General features: G+C 41.6%; 2 protein-coding genes across 2 annotated transcripts; one reads left to right on the top strand and one right to left on the bottom strand.

Moving 5' to 3' along the window:
• Positions 1 to 4,234: 4,234 nt before the first annotated feature.
• On the bottom strand, positions 4,235 to 4,768 carry LOC141628990 (uncharacterized). Its single transcript, XM_074442069.1, has one exon. It carries the CDS (start codon positions 4,766 to 4,768, stop codon positions 4,235 to 4,237), a length of 534 nt encoding a protein of 177 aa, XP_074298170.1.
• A 3,548-nt stretch (positions 4,769 to 8,316) lies between these two features.
• LOC141628989 (uncharacterized) lies at positions 8,317 to 19,523 on the top strand. Its single transcript, XM_074442068.1, has 6 exons — positions 8,317 to 9,391; positions 9,451 to 10,085; positions 17,417 to 18,050; positions 18,238 to 18,408; positions 18,499 to 18,794; positions 18,888 to 19,523. The coding sequence occupies exons 1-6, from the start codon at positions 8,317 to 8,319 to the stop codon at positions 19,521 to 19,523; spliced, it is 3,447 nt and encodes a 1,148-aa protein (XP_074298169.1).
• Positions 19,524 to 21,117: the final 1,594 nt, after the last annotated feature.

Raw genomic sequence — 21,117 nt, 5'->3', positions numbered from 1 at the left:
CATGCGGTTAACCAGCCTTTGATACGTGGAGCCTGCGTTCTTTAAGCCGAATGACATGACGTTGTAGCAATATATTCCTCTTTCGGACATGAATGCCGTCTTCTCTTGATCTGCAGGATCCATCCTAATATGATTGTATCCACTCCATGCGTCCAGGAATGTTAACATCTCGTGTCCAGCTGTCGCATCTACCATGGCATCGATATGAGGTAGCGGGAAGGGATCTTTAGGACATGCCTTGTTGAGGTCGGTGAAGTCCACACATACTCTTCACTTCCCATTCTTCTTAGGCACCACCACTACGTTAAACAGCCATTCTGGATATTTTACTTCTCTTATTTTCTTTGCTGCTAGCAGACTATCTACCTCTTGGTTGATCACCTTGTTTCTTTCCGCTGCAAACTTTCTTCTTCTCTGCTGGATGGGTTTACACTTTGGGCCCACACTAAGCTTATGCGTTATGATGGACGGATCTATCCCTATCATGTCATCGTGTGACCATGCAAAACAATCCATGTTATCCTGTAAGAACTTGACTATTTGCTGTCTCAAGCTTCCTATGCATCCTGCTCCAATGAGCACAGTTCTTTCTGGGTGCAACTTGTCCAGGTTGATTTGATCCAGCTCTTCTGCTGGGGGTTCGATGTATTCGACCTGGACAGGCTGTTTCTGTAATTGCTATGCGGGAGGGCTGACAGTGCACTTAAGTGCCTTCTTATAGTAGCCTCTAGCTTCCTCCTGATCTCCTCTTATTGTTTTTACTCCCCATGGCGTGGGGAACTTTATGCACTGGTGATATGTTGAGGGGACTGCTTTCATCTGGTGCAGCCATGGTCTTCCCAAGATGACGTTGTAGGTGGAGGAGCCGTCTATAACCAGGTATCTGACTTGCTTGTTGACTCCTTCCACATAGGTTGGGATGACTATCTCGCCCAATGAGTTGGCTGTTTCCCCACTGAAGCCTACTAGCGGAATGGTCTTCTTCTGCAAATCCTTCTGGCTGAATCCCATGTTTTCTATGGATTTCAGCATGATTAGGTTGACAGAGCTTCCTGTATCTACCAAGACCTTCTTAACTGTGCAATTGGCCATTGATAAGGTGATAATAAGTGCGTCATGATGTTCTCGTTCGTCGTATGTATCTCCTTCGTCAAAGCTGACCGCTGGCAGGTCGCTGTGAGAAATTCTGCAAGAATTGGCTGGCCTGTCTCCTTTGGTCTCGGTGGCACGTCTCTTGGCTGCTGAGTATGTCAGCCCGCTTAAGTCTGAGCCGCCTGTTATCACGTTTATGATTTTGGTGCATGTGGGTGGGTTTGCAGGCTTGGCAAAGCCTACCTTATCCTACTGCTTGCCCTCACGTGGTAATAGGTGGCTCAGCTTTCCTTGCTCATACAGGCGCTTGATCTCTCTTCGTAATGTGTAGCAATCCTCAGTGTTGTGCCCAATATCACGGTGGAACTCACACTTCTTCTTGCTATCCTTTCTCCATGCTTGCTCTCCCACTGGTGGGTTGGGCCACCTGACTCCATCTCCCATCTCCCTGAGGGCCTTCAAGATTCCTTCTATATCTGTAGTGAATCCATATTCTGCCAGAGTAGGGAGTTGCTGATTTTCCTCGATTTTGTTGACTCCCCTTCCATATGGCTTGTACCTCTCATCCTTCTTGCTGGTGGTTTGCTTTCTTCCCGATTTCTCCACGGCTGAGGTACTAGAAATACTTGGCGTGCTTAGTAAGCTGGCTCTGGCTAGGATATCTTCCTCCAATCTGATTGCGGCAGCTTCCTTCTCCTACACTGCCTCGAAACTATGGCAGGGATGCATAGTTAGCTGCTTGTATAGGTCGGAGTCGTGGTGGAGGCCTCTTCTGAATGGTTCTCTTGCTGTTGAGACATCACACTCTCGTACTGCTACCTTCTCATTGTTGAATCTAGTATTGTACTCTCCAATGGTCTCTCCTACCCCTTCGACGATCCCCGTCGGGTCTCCCGTGTTTACGTGGTTTTCTGCTGCTTGCGAACTGTTGAGTAAATGCGTTCACCAATTCAGAAAATGTAGATATCGACTTGTTGGGCAGGCTCACAAACCATCAAAGTGTCGGTCCTGTTAGGGTGGACCCAAATCCTTTGCACATGCAAGCCTCCTTGACTTGCCCTATAGCTGTTACTGTCATCATCTTCTGCTTGTACTGGCTTATATGATCAAAGGGATCTGTTGTGCCGTCGAAAAGGGACATATTTGGATTTGTGAATCCCTTTGGCATGGCTATGATGGATATGGTGTCCACGAATGGTGAGTCAGCATAGCTGTCTAGTGCTGCTTTCTCGAGTAGGGGTGGCAACCCTGGGACCCTGCTTAGTATTTCTTTTAAGTTTTAAATCCAAATCTTCGCGATTTGGTATCTTTCTTTGGTTCAATATCTTGCCTCCCGATCGAGCTCTTGAAGGTTACGATGTGTTCCAGTTTGCTACGGGAGTTGTTGTAACGACCGTTCCTGCTTGCCCGATTCATTTGTTGGTTTGACTCGGATCCGCTCCGGTGTCGATCGATCGTGGTGGGGGTGGCGGGACGGGGAAGCCACCTGCTCGTGCTTCCACACAGCTGGCCGCAGGCTAGTTACCCGGCGTGAGGTATCCCAGCCCTTGTGGGGTTATTCTTCCATCGATGGTATTGTGCACAGATCCAATCTGTTATCGATTCGTTGGGTATCGCCGAAGTGGATTCCAGCTGCCTGATGCCCCCTGCGTCAGATCTACTAGTGGAGACCTTCCCACGTCTGCCCTGCTCGCTGGGGTGGCAGACTGCTATTTCAGGATGTCTATCTGTGCCCAGAGCTCTCTGTCCCTCTTTCTTGCTTCCGCTTCAGCTTTCTTCTGGTCTTCTCTCATGTTTTCCATGGCTTTTTGAAGATTTTCTACGCCGGTGAGTAAGATTTGTGTGGGACTAGGTGGCCGGGTGAGGCCCGAACTTGTTTGCTCCCTTATCCGATCCGGCTTGGGCGCGGCAGCAGGAGTCCTAGGAGGTAGAGAGGTTTTGGCTGTAGGTATGATTCTTGAGGTGTGTCCGGGAGCCTGTGTAGCCACTGTTGATGTTGTATTTTGAGTAGAGGGCGGTGGTGGCGATGGTTGTCTGCTCCCTGACACGGTGTCCGATGCTTGCTTATCCATTGTGTATCTAGAGGATCAACGATTGACGACCACAATGCCCCACGGTGGGCGCCAAACTGTTTAGGTATTTTTTACCGAATTAGTTGATTAGGGTCAATGCGGTCTTACTCGTTGGTTGATCGTATGATTATTCGTATGTTGATAAGTAAATAGAGAAATAAAATGCGTAATGTAAATTGACACGTAAGATTTGGTGACGCGGAAAACCCAATGTGGGAACAACCGCGGGAGGGACGGTGTAACACCCCGTTATTTTTCGGAGTTATTTATAAAGGGTTACTTGTACATTATTCATTATGAGATTTGAACTCGTAAACTATTAAAGAAAAACTTATGTTTTGTTATTATTAATATGGGGAGAACAAAATCATTTTAGACTTTTCGTAAAAGAAATTGATTTGGGATTAATTCAAGGGTCGGATATTTTCTATGCACCGACTTGGACTTGGCACGGGATTTGACCCAATTTTACATATTAATAAAAATAAAAGATTTCTTCTACTAAAACAGCATACCCGTTTTTTTCTATCCAATACCACAACTTTTTCTTATTTTGTCTTCCCCCTTTTTACAAGCTCCAAATCCTATTTCATCCTTTCTGTTCTCTTTCTCTCGTTACTGTGTGGTTCACCGGCAGATTCGCGAAGCTCCGACCACGACTTTTATCGTCCTCCTCTCCCCTCTGTCATACTATATTTAATCATGAGTTTCCGCCCAATTCATTCTGTTCAATTTATTCTGTTTAAAAAGTATTTATATTTATTTTGCCTATACTTTGCTAAATTAAGATGATATTGTGATTAATTTATATGGGGAGTAATTGTGAGAAATAAGTCGGGACTGATGTTGGGCTCTGCTTAATGTTTAGTAGCAGTATGTGTCGTCAATCGTCACTATTGATACGTATAAATGTGTGGATTTGTATAGATGTTGGGGTAAGGATAATAATGGGAAAGTGGGCAGATATGTGTTAGTGGTTGTGGTATACGCAGAAGTGCTAGTCTTCATGTTTGTGAGTATGCAGGGAGTTGATAACTTTTTTTTTTTTGAAACCCAACTGGGTACATGCATTAATTCGAAGAAATAAGCCGATCAACAAGCTCAGGTAGGTTTTCGACCCAAACAATTCTACCAGACCCAACCGGCGCTACATGTGCTAACTCATGAGCCACCATATTGTTCCGCCTACTCGTAAAAGACCAAGAAACAGAAATGAAAGAATTACACAAACGTAAAATATCGCCAATAATAAAAGAAAACAAGCTACGACCCGTCTTGCGTTGCCTCAAAGCTTCAATCACTTGCGAGCAGTCACTTTCCACCACGATACGGTCATGACCCTTCTCCACCGCGAGCTCGAGTCCTTCAAAAATTGCAGCTGCTTCCACCACATGTACCTCCCAAACTTCCTTCCGACTATGCGCCATGCCCCAAAGCACCTTCCCCCCACTGTCTCGGCAAACAACTCCAATGCCCACACCCACGCCATCCTTCACCCCCGCGTCAACATTTAGCTTTACCCATCCCGTGTCAGGAGCTTTCCACCCAACCCCCGGCATCCCATCAGATAACTGCTGCCCGCCATCCCTCATAGCCCGTACCATCGTCTCCCCTTCCATCTCCTCCATAACCCGCTGTATTCATTTCACCACCTCAGCCACCTCAACCCGACCTCCCTCAAAGACGACCCTGTTTCTCGCCTCCCATATCGCCCAGCAAGCTACCATCATTAACCCGTACTCCCTCTTCCCCAAGTCACGCCAACACCCCTCCACCCAATCTCGCACCAAGCTAGCTCCCCCTTCCTCTTTCCCCAACAACTCAACCTCCTCCCACACACTCCTTGTTACCCCACAATCCCGAAACAAATGAAGACCCGACTCGACAAGACACTGACACAACGGACACAAGACATCATCATGACCGACTCGATTATGTAAATTTACCTTTGTAGCCAGAGCGTCGTTGCACAATTGCCAAAATAAAAGCTTGATCCGGGGCCACACTTAGACCTTCCACAAATTATTCCATAACCATTTGCTCTTCTCTCAATTCGAAGTCTCCATAGTCTCAACATCCTCCCCTACAAGCAGCTTATATGCTGACCGAACAGTGTATTCGCCATCCCATTCCAAGCTCCAATACCACGAGTCCTCGTACCCCTGACGACCCAACCGGATATTAGAAACTCGCTCCTGTTCAAAAGGCAACAAACACTCCTCCAATTTTTCCATGTCCCAAGAACTCCCATCACCCGTCATCAGCTCCGCCACCCTCATCTCCTCCCTTCCTTCAACCCGCGGTGATAACACCTTTCCACTCTGAGTACCCCCTATCCATGCATCCCGCCACACCATAGTTCCTAGCCCATTTCTAATACACCGTCGCAAGCCTCGAAGCACCATATCCCGAGCTCCTAAAATCCCACGCCAAGTATAGCTCGGGTTATTACCACACCCCGCAGCTAAAAAGTCACCCTCCCCATAATACTTACCATGCATAATACGAGCCCACAAGCACCCCGGTTCTATCAACAAACGCCAAGCTTGCTTACCCAAAAGAGTCTGATTCGAAGCATCGAAGTCCCTAAAACCCATACCCCCCATGCATTTCGGAGTACACATACGTTTCCACGACACCCATGAGATTTTCTTCTTCTTACCCTCCTCTTGGCCCCACCAAAACCTCGACACAATCGCTCTAAGTTCATCACAAAAAGAAGCAGGGAGTTTAAACACACTCATCACATAGGTAGGGAGTGAATTGGCAACCGCCTTTATAAGAACCTCCTTACCCGCCCTAGACAATATTTTCCCACGCCATCCTTACAAACGTTTATAGAGCTTATTGCGTACAATATCCGTGATTGGCTTCTTCGACCGTCCCACAACAGTTGGTAAACCAAGGTACCGTTCCTTCTCCTCCACAACATGAACACCCAATCTTCCAGCAATGCGATTCTTCTTCTCCTCCGACACCCCGCGGCTAAACGACACAGGCGTCTTATCCAAATTGACCTTCTGCCCCGAAGCCAACTCATAACGCCCAAGAATATTCATTACCTCGGCTGCCTCCTCCTCACTCGCCTTTACGAAGAAAATGCTATCATCGGCAAATAATAAATGCGAGATAACCGGGGCCTGTGCCGCCACCCGCAGCCCATGAAGTGAGCCCGCCACAACCGCCCTACGCATCAAATTAGACAGGGAGTTGATAACTTAGATAGTGGAGAAAAGGGCAATCAAATTTTAATGGTTAATTGTCAGGGACAATGAGACGAGTCTAAATGCTGGAATTAACAATTAGTGGTGGTGTTTTATAATTTTATACTCTCTGTCGTGGGTCACAATTTGAGTATGAGAGTTAGAGCTAGCATTTGTTATTATACTGATGATGGTTTTGAAAGTTATGCTTCCTTTTATGGTGTCCTGTTGTTGAAGCTTTTGATTTTGATAAATAAGTGAGTGGCGTAAATATTTCCTTGTGACAATTATATAAGTGTAAAAGCTGAGTTTGGTAGTATACTGATTTCGAGTTGGCTTATCAAGATGATGTACATAATGATTTTGGGATAAGTTGTTAAGTCTGCAAGCCTTTTGAGCAAGTTTGTACTAGGTCCATTAGTATGTCTCACTTTACCTTAAATATTGGATAATATAGTAATCGGTTAAACTGTATACTTGTAGCTTGTGGTTTCGAAGTAAAAGAGTTTTTGGGTTAAGCTAGCTTGGATTGACCGTCTTGAGAGGTAAGGACTTTTACCCTTTTTAAAATTAAGAGCATGTTCAGTTTAACATTTAAAGAGTTTTTATATACTTTTGGCAACGATGAATTTATATTAGCTTTTATGAATTTTTAAATATTGTTCTATGTGACCATGGGTCACCAGTTGGAAATTATTTGGTGCAAGTCGTCTTGGTGATTATGTAGCAGACTCTGGGAGTTCTGTTGGTCTAGCAGGTTTTAAGGTGAGTCTGAGACGTCCCTGGGATTACGTCCCAAAAACTGAACTCTTGGCCCGAGTTCCATTTGGGTGGGGTTTGACCGGCCCCCACTCGCTAGGGGTTTAGACTTTCTCCTTTGGCAGCCTCATCCTACTGACTGCCCAAATGTGAGAGATGCGTATTCTTATAAGTCTGACCAACCACAGGTGATACCTCTAGACTGTGTCAAGGGTAGGACCTTGGCACACAGGCGGTGAAAGTTTTGGATTTTTAACGGTTTAATAATTGTTATTGGATTTATGATAATGTTGGTTTTGGAATATAGTTCTCTCTTACTTTGATTTTTGGAGCCCTGTAAATTTTATAATATTGTTCTATGCATTTGTCATTTCTCCTTATTTTTCTTAAAACTCAGCTTTGCTGACGTCCTTATGTTTGGGTCGTTCCCCCACTGGAACTTGTACCTGTTTATATTTGTACCTGTTTATATTTGGGGTAGAGTTGATAGGTACACTTGAGGTGCTGGCATTGGTGCATATTAGATATGGGAATAGTACGAGAGAGGAAGGATTTTGAATAAAGCGCTTCGTCTTAATTTATTTACATATTCTTATAAGTTTATTGGATTTGAGATTTTACTATTATTTTGGATTTTGTAAGCCTTTTAGTCTTCCGCTGCGACTTATAGCTTATTATTTATTTTGATAAAGTTTTGAGACATGTATTTTGATTTTAAAAGCTTACCCTCTATTTACCTAGCACTTGGCATTATCAGCTAAGTGTGGAGTGACAGTCGTGAATTTTCCATCTTTAGTTTATCGTTTTTGGTCGTGAGAATTTAGGGCTGTTACAGTTGGTATCAGAGCAAAAAGGTTTTCCGAAAAGAAAATAAGTTTTACAGAATTTAAAACAATTTTATAAAAAAAAAAAACTTTTCGTGTTTTAAAAAAAAAAGAAAAAAGAAAAGAAAAGTGTGGGGTAGGATGGGTGCATTGCATATGAATGTTTAATTGTTAAACCTAGAATTGCCTTAGAACCGCCTTAATACTCATTGCTAATTTATTTTGAGCCTCTTGGATAACTAATGCATTCGTCGCACTTGATAATTTTAAGGAGATGGGTTTACTTTGATTCAGTTTCGGTTAATGTTCACCATGAGATTTGCATACTTCAGCTTACAAATATCATGTTTATTTATATAGTTGACAATGCCTCCTCGAAGAGAACCTGAGAACAATAATGTTGATATGGCTGGCTTAATGGCACAAATGGTTGCCCAAAATGGTGCTATTCTCCAAGTTGTGCAACAAATGACAGCAGTTAGTAGGAGTATAAGTGAAAGGGTAGAAAGTATGAATGAAAGGGCTGAGGATGAACAGGATGCTGCACCTACTGTTACCGCTATGTCTGAGGCGGTGCAAAAGAAAAGACCACCATCTTTTACCGGAAAAGGAGACCCAAATGAGCTAGATAACTGGATTAGAGAGATGGAGAAAATTTTCTTGGCTGTGGGGTGTCCCGTGGAGTTTCAGGCTAGAATAGCTGTGTATTATTTGAAGGAAGATGCTGACATTTGGTGGGAAACAATAAAGGGAGATTTTATGAAACCCGTTAGGAGGAGGAATGCTGAGGGGGTACTCACGCTTTATGAGAAGGATTGGGATGACCTTAAGGAGATGCTTGAATATGAGTATTTTCCCGATCATGTAAAAAGTCAAAAACTTGCTGATTTTGGGGATTTGAAGCAAACTGATGAAATGTCTGTGAATGAATTTTATACCAAATTTGTGGAACTTAGTCGCTTTGCTAAGGAGTTGGTGCCTACGGAGCGTACTAAAGCAGCTAGACTTGAGGATAAGTTGAGCTGGAAGATTAAGGGTAGGTTCGCTGGTGAAACCTTTACTACTTTGAAAGAAATTTATGCAAGGGCTGTTAACATTGAGAGGAGTAATCAGAAAATAGAGGCTGAAATGGGAAGTGTAGGTACCAAAAGGAAGGAGTTTCAGGGGAGTCAATCTGACACTCCAACTAAAAGAGGTAACTTCAGTCATAATAGTAACCTTCGTAACAAGTCACGATCTTTTAGAGGGGCTGAAAATAAGGAAACATCTAGTAAGTGGCAGAGTAAGGGTCAGGTAACGAGTCGGGACTCTACCCGACATTATTACTGTAAAGCGTGCAATGGTGACTACCCAGGGGTCGATTGTGAAGGAAAAATGGTGTCATGCTACTGGTGTGGAAATCCGGGACATCGGGAGTTTGAATGTAGAAACAAAAAGGCTGGTAAACCGCGTGTAGCGCAATCTGTTAGTGCAAGTGTAACCCAAAGTAATCGATTCCAGGGTCAAGCAAAGAGCAACAACTACAACAACTATCTTTGGTTCTCGTCGTCATTAACAATTTTAAGAACCTCATCTCGACTCAAGCTAATTCATCGGCTAGTAAACCCAGGACAAGACAAGTGAATGTGGCTCAAGGTAACAAGAAAACCACTGGAAAGCTCTATGTCATGAATAGAAAAGAAGCTGAAAACGCAGACATTGTTTCGGGTAACTTTTCCGTGAACTCTGTTTTAGCTCATGTCCTGTTTGATTGTGGTGCATCGCATTCCTTTATTTCAACTAGGTTTGTGGAAAAACTCAAATTAGAGCCTAGTGAGATCGTAAATTATGATTTTGTTGTGCCATCCGGAGACTTAGTTAATTGTGGAAAAGTGTATAAGAGTATATATGTGCTCATTGGTAGTCATGATTTTAGGGCAGACCTAATAGAATTTCCGTTACCCTATTTTGATGTCATATTGGGGATGGACTGGTTGGGAGCTCATAGGGCTAATATTGATTGTTGGCAGAGCAAAGTTTCTTTAAGAGGGCCTAAAAATGTGAGAGTATCCTATAAAGGTCGTGTTAAGGGTCCTAGAGTGAAGCTTATTTCTGCTATGAAGCTGAAGAAACATATATCTAGGGGAGCTAAACTTGTAATACTACGGATTTTTATAAGTTAAGTACTCGACCGAGTAGAGCCTACTCGGCCGAGTAGTGTCAAGAGTGTAGTCTGTTTGGGTTCTGCCGAGGAATACTCGGCCGAGTATAGTGAATACTCGACCGAGTAGAGGATACTCGGCCGAGTATACACTTTACTCGACCGAGTATCCGGTTTGGCGAGTAATATTTCAGCGGTTGATGCGGGAGTGTTTAGGGTTATTTAATATTGAAAGTCAGTTTCTAAACGTCATTTACAACCCTAAACATTTTACGATTTCTCTAATCACTCTCTAATCCTCCACTGTGTGGGCAATCGTCGTATTCCTTGCGTTCAATCTTTCATTCTTTCGCCTGTAAGTCTGTATCCCTATGTTGTTGATGATTCATTCTAGGGTTTGTCTTTATTCTTTGAATTGGGGGAAATGGGGTTTTGCAGTTAGTGATTAGAATTATATGATTGTTGTTGTAGGTGACGATGTGGTAATTGTTATGCATTTGTATGGTTGATTGCAGCGTAAGCGTATTGCGAAAAAGGTAGGGTTTCCCTACTCAGTTACTGTTAATTGATTTAAAACTGTGCTTGTGTTGTAATTGTTGCTATCTGCTGATCATCGGAGTATGGGTGTTGTGATGACGGTGGTGATGTGGTTGTGTTGTGACGGTTGTGGTGTTGTGACAGCTGTGATGTTGTGGTGTTGTGTGATTGTGGTGGAGTCACTTGCGGGAGTGGCTTCACACCCTAGTTCGCCCTCCGTGGAACCCGTCACGGGAGGGGATGTGCACATTAAGGTACAGGGATTGTTAGTCGCTCGTTGATGAGCTGGACTTGGTGGGGATGGGCTGCGGTCACCCACTGGCGGAGTGGATTACCTGTTGCGATGGGTAATCTGGCAGTGCTACACACTTCGGTGTGTAGTCGGTTACTATGGAGGATAATCAGTCGGTTACATTGTTTGTTTGTCTTACATTGATTGAATGGTACTGACCCCATTGTTGTTGTTTTTTAAAACCTGCGGTGATCCATTCGGGGATGGTGAGCAGACTTGACAGGTATTGCATTTGGTGAGCTTGGGCGGTCATGGGGAAGTCGTCATCACCAGTTGTAGTGACACGGTCACGAGTTTAGCTATGATTTTGTAGTTGTCCTCAGTTGTATTCACTTTATTGGTTTTGGTTTGGAATTGGATTGTTGTAAACATTAATACTTTACAGTACTTCTAATAAATGTGTTTAGGACGGACGCTTTTGATATATACTAACCTCGGGCAACCGAGATGGTAACAGCCTTTCATGCTTGGGTAGTCCTGGTAAGGTACCTTGGTATGAGGGGGTGTTACAAAGTGGTATCAGAGCCGAAGATTCTGGCATCTAAAACTAATGAACCCAATGAACTTAGGGAGTCTAAATAAAATGAACCCGGGGAGAGTTGTTTGGAGCTACCGCAAAGACTTGGGAGACGTCCCGAAGTCGCATTAAGGCCTTTACGATCTCAAGCCGGTCACATGGGGGGAAACTGTCGTATGTTTGAGTCATGTGTATTTGATATCTATAGTTTGAATCTTGTGCATGGTTGGATGAAATGATGAAAGAAGTGGGATGTGATAGTTGTTGAAAGATGTATCGAGGATTGTTGATGTTAAACTTTGAGCATGAATATGTTGGCATGTTAAGTGTTGGAGCATGGTAAAATATGAAAGGTGAATTGTGAATCTGTATTTGATTGATATTGAGTATGAAGAATGTGATCAAGTTATCTGTTTAATACAATGTTGAGCATGAAGTATGGTAGTGGTACATGTACATATGAACATGATGATTTTAATGCTTGATTGTTGGTAGAAACGTGTGATTAAGGTCATGCGTCTATATATGTAAATGTCGTGTTTAATTTTAATGTGAGTATGATAAATGTTCAACTATGTACTGGTTTTTAGAAGTATTGAATTGTTATTATTGCCTTATGTATGTTCAAGTTGTTTTGGCTTAGGAAACTTGATTTGTATAAAGAACGATTACGGAAGGGTTGTCTTAAAACTGTCATAAGTCGAGTTCTAGAAATGATATTGCTGTAATTCTAAGTTGAGGTGATAGCTTGTCTTCTTACGATTCTAACGATAGGTCACACGCCCAAAATGACCAAGTAACGAGTGAGATATGACTGTTTTACGAAAACTGGACGGTGCTGAGAACTGCGCCGATACTCGACCGAGTAGTCCCTACTCGGCCGAGTATCTTTTATACTCGACCGAGTATTCCATATTCGGCGAGTAATCTCTCCGTGATAATCTTGTTTAGCGTCTGAGTCCCGAACTCGCCGAGTAGTCTCATACTCGACCGAGTAAGGTCTACTCGTGAGAGTATTCCCAATACTCGACCGAGTAATCCTTCTGCGACAATTGAGTTTGCTTCCGAGTCGAAAACTCGACCGAGTAATATAGTTACTCGACCGAGTACCTTGTACTCGACCTAGTATGTTATGTACTCGACCGAGTACCTCATTGGCGGCCACTTTAAGTCGGTGGCTATGTTCTTACTTTTTTTTTTGAGCCGGTGGCTATGTTTTTACATTGTTTTGAGTCGTAGGGTATCTACACATGTATGTTTTGAGTCTTAACGCATTCTTTTATATGTGAGACGGTCTTGATACGTAAGTTACCAAATGCTATGATAGGGAGAATGCCTACATGAGGGACATGTGTTGGTTAAAGAAGACATGTGAGAGATAGTGGAAAAAGAAAAAGGAAGAATGTGAGCTAATTGAGGCAAAGAGCATGTTTTGTGAGATATGGTGAGTGATATAGTCGTGTGTTGAGTAATATAAAAGTAAGTATATATGAGCAAGGGTGATGTGGGTGTAAAGAAACATGAGAAAAAAAAGATTGAGATGAGGGATATGAATAGTGATGTAGTGGTATGTGTAAGGATTTATGGAGGGAGACAGTTAGGATTGTGTTGGTTAAGGATATATGTGGGAAAAGGCCGTTATAGAGGGATGAAAACAAATGGTGTATAGTGAGATCGAGTTATGCCGCGATGGGTAGATAGTGGTCGAATTTGGGAATTGGTGTTATCAAGAGGTGAAACTAACGTGTGATTTCCTTGGGCAATTAACGGTATAAAATGAATTTTGATTTCTAGAGATGTAAAAAAAGAGATGCAATTGTTTGAACAAATAAACGTTGATTCTATGGATGGATTGGTGACAAGGGTGAGTGATAGCATAATAAGAGAATATTTATGGTAAGAAAGAGTTAGATGATATCGATATGAAATAATGAGATGTGAGTTTTGGAGTGATGAGAAGGTAACCGGAGCATTAAAGAGTTAGGTAAGAAGTAATAAGGAGTTGAGTGGTTAATTGCTTTTGTCGAGTGTAAAAAGAAAAGAATGAGGGGAGTAAAACTAAGAAAATGTTCACCGGAGTTATGTGATATAAAGTAAGGAATCGTCGAGATGTATGATACTAGCATGAGGATTTGAGTTAATGGTTATATAGGAGTTTCAGAACAACATGATTAGTCAGGAGTTTCGAGGAATTAAGTAAAGTAAAAGTTGGGTAAAGAATTTGCACGATATGAAATTTTGGTGGTGAATCGGGTAATAATACAATTAAGAATAGTATTGGGAAGAACGTTGAGGTAATTTTGTTGATGGATTTGATGTTCATTATTAGTGATGTTAACCAAAGTTAGGAATGAAATCGTGATGTTTAGAAATGAATGTAAGAGGTTGATGTCCGGACAATGGTAGTGTTATTGTTTGTGACTAGTGGTTAAGGGTGATGGTATATTATTAGAAAGGTAGCAATTCTAAAGAGGTTGATTTTGTAGAGACCAGGTTGATATGTATAGTTGTGAGAGAGCATAAGATGTGGTTATATGAGGCGGTTGTTAGTAGTTGAGTATTAATGGTATGGTTACATTTGGCATGGGGTGATGGATAAGCGAATGGGAGAATGTGTTATGAGGGGCATACGAGTTAAACTCAAGGGAGAGGTAACCTTTATCGGGGGGTAACTTACGTGATCAGGATTGACTAGTTGGATTTGATTACGGGTCTATGATATGTGTAAACGTTTGTGTGAGGTTCTGACCTCACAATAAGTGGTATGGTGTGATAGTTATAAAGTTGTTATATGAATGTTTTGTAATTTATGTTTGGTACGGTATACTAATGGAATGAGGTTCAAAAGGTAATAATTTGATTGATCTGGCATGGATAGTGAAAATGTATGTGTATTGATGATACATGTTTATTCCGTGAAATGGTAAGGATGATGTTCATGAGATTCTTGTCAGTTTCTCCCGTATAATATGTTGTGTTATAATCTAGTAAAACGGTTTTGAATGAGTTTTCTTGTTCGAAATGTCATACTGAGTCAGTGTTTATGGGAATTATATGTGATTGTGATGTTTATCGATGTGGTTGTTGTGCCTCGAGTGGTGATCCGGGCATGGTACTTCATGTTGTGATGCGGACATTTTCGCACTACGGTGCGGCTGTTGGTGGCGGTATTGCGATGCCGCCACCGGTTGGTTGTGGTGGAGTAGGTGAGATGATTATGATACGAGTTTTCGAAAGTGCATACCAGTTAAACATAGATTGTTGTTTTGTTTGCTGCTGTTCCTTTTGAGTTTTGGTTGAACATGTAGACTGTTGTTTTGTTTGTTGATGTTTCTTACCAGTTTCAGTTTGGGAATGAGGGTAGAGTATGATATGAAAGAGAGTTGTATAGGTTTTCGTTGTTGTCATGGTATAGTGATATTCTGTTGATGGGACGCAGTTGTGCGATGTTGTTACGGTAATTTTGATCTTGTTTTAAGATGAGGCATCGGTAGTCATAGTCATGACAAGTGATTCGTGGAATATGTATTGTAATGATCTAGAAGCGGCAGGTGGTTCATAATCTTTTGTTGAGATAGTGAGTGCAGGATTTTGGGAATTGTGTCATGTTAAGTTATGTATGAGTTTTGCGGTAATGAAAGAAAAGAACTAGAGGATCTAGTGTGAGTGTACGTAACAAGTGTGGAGTGTGAGTTATGCTTTTGGTGATATGAGTTTTATATAGTTTATATAGAAAGGTGTGTCATGTTGCGGTAATCTGGAAGAGTTGAAGTCTTGGGTTAAGTTAAAGATTTTGAGGAATAGGTTAGGGGGTGTGACGAGTGAATTGAAGGATGAGAGTTGTTTAAGGAAGAGAGCCTAAGATATATGCATGGCGACTGTTCAGATTATAAGTGGTTATCTTTGACTTGCGGTGGTGATGGGGATAATGAGGAAATATAGCTAGGATTTAGCATTAGTGAGTTACGAGGACGTAACATTTATCTTAAGAGGAGTAGGATGCGATAAAAGAGATTTTGATGGTTGTGCATATGGTAGTATAATTGGAAGTAGAGTGTTGGTGTATCATAAAGGACGAATATTTGTTTTTATTTTATTAAAGGTCATGACCGTGCTTGTAGTAACGTAGTTCGATGTTTAGGAATGAGAGAATATTTCAATAGTGTTGACAGTTGAATGATGATGAGTATGAGTCCGATAGTTTTGTCAGTTGGAAGATGATGTTTATGTGTTTGAGTAAACTTCGAGGACGAAGTTCGTTTTAAGGATGGTAGAATGTAACATTCCGTTTTGATGGTTGATCTTCTTTTGTGGATTGAGTGCTATTGAGTGTTATGGAAGTGGGACAAGGTTGGCAACATTATATTGTGGTTATTTGGTAATGTTATGGAGTCAGTATTGGGAGCCTATGCTATAGTTGAGACGATATCATGAGCCATGTTGTGGAAGGAAGAGTGGTTGGTGGAGTTAGTGTTAAGTGTCCATGTTTTATAGGTTGGGTTGAAACTTCGGGGACGAAGTTCTTTTTAAGGGAGGAAGACTGTAATACTACGGATTTTTGTAAGCTAAGTACTCGACCGAGTAGAGCCTACTCGGCCGAGTAGTGTCAAGAGTGTAGTCTGTTTGGGTTCTGCCGAGGAATACTCGGCCGAGTATAGTGAATACTCGACCGAGTAGAGGATACTTGGCCGAGTATACACTTTACTCGACCGAGTATCCGGTCTGGCGAGTAATATTTCAGCGGTTGATGCGGGAGTGTTTAGGGTTATTTAATATTGAAAGTCAGTTTCTAAACGTCATTTACAACCCTAAACATTTTACGATTTCTCTAATCACTCCCTAATCCTCCACTGTGTGGGCAATCGTCGTAGTCCTTGCGTTCAATCTTTCATTCTTTCGCCGGTAAGTCTTTATCCCTATGTTGTTGATGATTCATTCTAGGGTTTGTCTTTATTCTTTGAATTGGGGGGAATGGGGTTTTGCAGTTAGTGATTAGAATTATATGATTGTTGTTGTAGGTGACGATGTGGTAATTGTTATGCATTTGTATGGTTGATTGCAGCGTAAGCGTATTGCGAAAAAGGTAGGGTTTCCTACTCGATTCTCGTTAATTGATTTAAAACGTGCTTGTGTTGTAATTGTTGCTATCTCTGTGATCATCGGAGTATGGGTGTTGTGATGACGGTGGTGATGTGGTTGTGTTGTGACGGTTGTGGTGTTGTGACAGCTGTGATGTTGTGGTGTTGTGTGATTATGGTGGAGTCACTTGCGGGAGTGGCTTCACACCCTAGTTCGCCCTCCGTGGAACCCGTCACGGGAGGGGATGTGCACATTAAGGGACAGGGATTGTTAGTCGCTCGTTGATGAGTGGACTTGGTGGGGATGGGCTGCGGTCACCCACCCGCGGAGTGGATTACCCGTTGCGATGGGTAATCGGCGGGGCTACACACTTCGGTGTGTAGTCGGTTACTATGGAGGATAATCAATCGGTTACATTGTTTGTTTGTCTTACATTGATTGAATGGTACTGACCCCGTTGTTGTTGTTTTGTAAAACCTGCGGTGATCCATTCGGGGATGGTGAGCAGACTTGACAGGTATTGCATTTGGTGAGCTTGGGCGGTCATGGGGAAGTCATCATCACCCGTTGTAGTGTCACAGTCACGAGTTTAGCTATGATTTTGTAGTTGTCCTCAGTTGTATTCACTTTATTGGTTTTGGTTTGGAATTGGATTGTTGTAAACATTAATACTTTACAGTACCTCTAATAAATGTGTTTAGGACGGACGCTTTTGATATATACTAACCTCGGGCAACCGAGATGGTAACAGCCTTTCATGCTTGGGTATTCCTGGTAAGGTACCTTGGTATGAGGGGGTGTTACAGAACTAATACTGTGTCATATAAGAGACTTAAGGGTCGAATATCCTGACTTAAGTGATGTACATGTGGTGAGTGAGTTTGTTGATGTTTTTCCCGAGGACATACCCGGAATGCCCCTAGATAGGGAAGTTGAATTTAAGATAGACTTGGTGCCTGGAACAGGTCCAATTGCAAAATCACCATATAGGATGGCGCCCTTAGAAATGAAAGAACTTGAGAAACAATTAGATGAGTTTATGGAAAAAGGGTATATTAGGCCTAGTGTTTCGCCTTGGGGTGCTCCTGTGTTATTTGTGAAAAAGAAAGATGGAACCTTAAGGTTATGCATTGACTATAGGGAATTGAATCAAGTTACCATTAAGAATAGGTATCCCTTACCTAGGATTGATGATTTATTTGATCAGCTAAAAGGTGCTTCTGTCTTCTCTAAAATTGATCTCCGATCTGGTTACCATCAATTGAAGATAGCTCCTGAAGATGTACCTAAAACTGCGTTTTCCACTAGATACGGGCACTATGAGTTTACCGTGATGCCCTTTGGGTTAACTAATGCACCTGTCGTCTTTATGGATCTCATGAACAGAACTTTTAGGCCTTATCTAGATAAATTTGTCGTGGTATTCATTGATGACATTTTAATTTACTCCAAGAATGAGGAGGAACATGAGGAGCATTTACGTATTATTTTGAGCATCTTAAGGGAAAAACAGTTATATGCTAAATTTTCTAAGTGTGAGTTTTGGCTCGATCAAGTAGCCTTTTTGGGTCATATCATATCTAAAGATGGAGTTTCAAAGAGATCCTGCTAAAATTAAGGCTGTGAAGGAGTGGCCTAGACCAAAATCTGTGACCGAAATTCGTAGCTTTTTGGGTTTAGCTGGTTATTACAGGAGATTTGTGAAAGACTTTTCTAAAATAGCTAGACCTATGACTACACTAATGAAGAAAGCAACAAAGTTTCAATGGGATGATAAGTGTGAGGAAGCCTTTCAAATTCTTAAGGAAAAGTTAACTACTGCTCTAGTGCTAGCCTTACCAGATGGTAATGAGGAATATGAAGTATATACGAATGCCTCTAAGAATGGGTTAGGTTGCGTTCTAATGCAGAATAGAAAAGTGATTGCCTATGCTTCTAGGCAGTTGAAACCTTATGAATAAAATTATCCTACTCATGATTTAGAATTGGCGGTTGTAGTCTTTGCACTAAAAATATGGAGACAGTACTTGTTCGGTGTACCCTTTAAGGTTTTCTCTGACCATAAAAGTTTGAAATATATATTCACACAAAAGGAGCTTAATATGAGACAAAGAAGGTGGCTGGAGTTGATTAAAGACTATGAGATTGAAATTCAGTACCATGAAGGGAAAGCCAACGTGGTGGCGGATGCCTTAAGTAGAAAGTCCCTCCATGCGATACAGTTAGTGATGCATCGTGATAAGCTGCGGGAAGAGTTTGTGAACTTTGCGATCCAAATGGCAAAACCAGGAGCTCCGTCTAATGTGATGTCTATTAAGAATGATTTGATGAGTGATATTAGAGATTTGTAGGTGGGAGATAATTTTTTGCAGGACAAGCTTGTGAATGAGCCTGCGTTATTCAAGCGAGACGAGAGTGGATTAATTAAATTTCAAACTAGAGTGTGTGTGCCCAATGACAAGGAGATTAAGGAAAGGATTTTGACGGAGGCGCAAGCAACTCCGTATTCTATTCACCCAAGGGGTGATAAGATGTATGAGGATTTGAAAGTAGTATTTTGGTGGTCTGGGATGAAAAAGCAAATTGCAGATTTTGTGGCTCGTTGTTTGATATGTCAAAAGGTGAAGAGTGAGCATAAGCGACCTCAAGGGAAGCTACAACCTTTAGAAGTTCCTGAGTGGAAGTGGAGTTCGATCTCTATGGATTTTATAGCTGGTTTACCAAGGTCGCAGAAAGGTAATAATATGATTTGGGTTATTATAGATAGACTAACTAAGAGTTCTCACTTTATACCGATGAAGGATACATGGAAAAAGAATCAACTTGTTGATGTTTATATACATCATGTACTACGTCTCCATGGTGTCCCAGACGACATTGTATCGGATAGAGATGCTAGGTTTGTTTCTATATTTTGGGGAAAATTACAGAAAGCTTTGGGTACCAAGCTCAAGATGAGCACTGTTTTTCACCCTACTACTGATGGTCAAACTGAGAGAACAAACTAGATACTTGAGGATATGTTACGAGCATGTGTTTTGCAGTTTCAAGGAGATTGGGAAGATAAATTGGATCTTATTGAATTTTCATATAATAACAGCTACCAGGCAAAAATTCAGATGGCACCATTTGAGGCGCTTTATGGGCGCAAATGCAGGAGTCCTATTTGTTGGAATGATATAAGTGAGTCTGTACTTTTAGGGCCCGAGATGATTACTGAAATGGTTGAGCAAGTTAAGGTTATTCAAGGTAGAATGAAAGCTGCCCAAGATCGGCAAAAGAGTTATGCTGATAAAACTCGTAGACATGTGGAATTTGAGGTTGGTGACAAAGTTCTTTTGCGTGTCTCGCCTACTAAGGGAGTAATGAGATTTGGTAAGAAGGGAAAATTGAGCCCAAAATTCATTGGACCTTACGAGATTTTGGAGCGTGTTGGTGAGGTAGCTTACCGACTTGACTTACCAGCTAACTTAGAGAGAGTTCATAATGTGTTTCACGTTTCTCAACTAAGAAAATATGTTAGTGACCCATCTCACGTCTTGGATCCGGAGACTATTGAGCTTGATGAGACAATGACTTATGAGGAAACACCAATACAAATTTTGGATACTAAGGTGCGTAAAACGCGTAGAGGAGAAACTTACATGGTCAAAGTTTTATGGAACAATAACAACGTAGAGGAAGCTACCTGGTAAGTTGAATCTGCTATGAGAGACAAGTACCCTCACCTCTTTACCTAAGGTAATTTTACGCTTCGTAGACGAAGCTTTGTTTTAAGAGGGTCGAGATTTGTACATTTAAATTTCCTTTGTGATTCTTACATGTACCCTGATCTACTGAGTTTGGGTGTGAGGTTGGTGTGTTGTATTTTGGCACGTTTACTTTATATTTCCTGATTTTGCATAACATTGCATAATAATTGCTGGTATTCATCATGCTTAATGCTCAATATTTGCTAATACTAATGCTATATGTTGGTACTGGTTGGGGTTATCCCCTGGTGGTGTGGCCAGTATAGGTACATACTTATGTGCTGGTTCAATTGTGCGTTTTTTAAACACTTCCGAAAATTTTCATTTTACTTATTTAATCATTTTTCTCTACACTTGTGAAATATACATGGAGTTTGTTAAAATGCGTTGTCCTTGGAAAAATATGTTCTTGTGCAAATTCGACATGCTCTTAGTTTTATAGCTAGTGACACTTTACCTTTGGAGTTGAGGAAACTAAGAGGAGTTGTAAGGTAATGTATAAAAGTGAGAATCCTGGTGAAATTTTGATTATATGAAGTGGGTAGACAGTGGAGTATGAAAATTAAGGTAAATGTTTTAAGGAAGAGTTTAAGCTTCGGGGACGAAGCTTTGTTTTAAGGAGGGAAGTCTGTAACACCCCGTTATTTTTCGGAGTTATTTATAAAGCGTTACTTGTACATTATTCATTATGGGATTTGAACTCGTAAACTATTAAAGAAAAACTTATGTTTTGTTATTATTAATATGGGGAGAACAAAATCATTTTAGACTTTTCATAAAAGAAATTGATTTGGGATTAATTCAAGGGTCGGATATTTTCTATGCACGGACTTGGACTTGGCACGGGCTT

Source organism: Silene latifolia, chromosome Y (genome assembly GCF_048544455.1).
Source record: "Silene latifolia isolate original U9 population chromosome Y, ASM4854445v1, whole genome shotgun sequence".
NCBI lineage: Eukaryota > Viridiplantae > Streptophyta > Magnoliopsida > Caryophyllales > Caryophyllaceae > Silene > Silene latifolia.
Note: the sequence above shows the minus strand (reverse complement) of the source record. Positions and strands in the feature narration are given on the sequence as shown.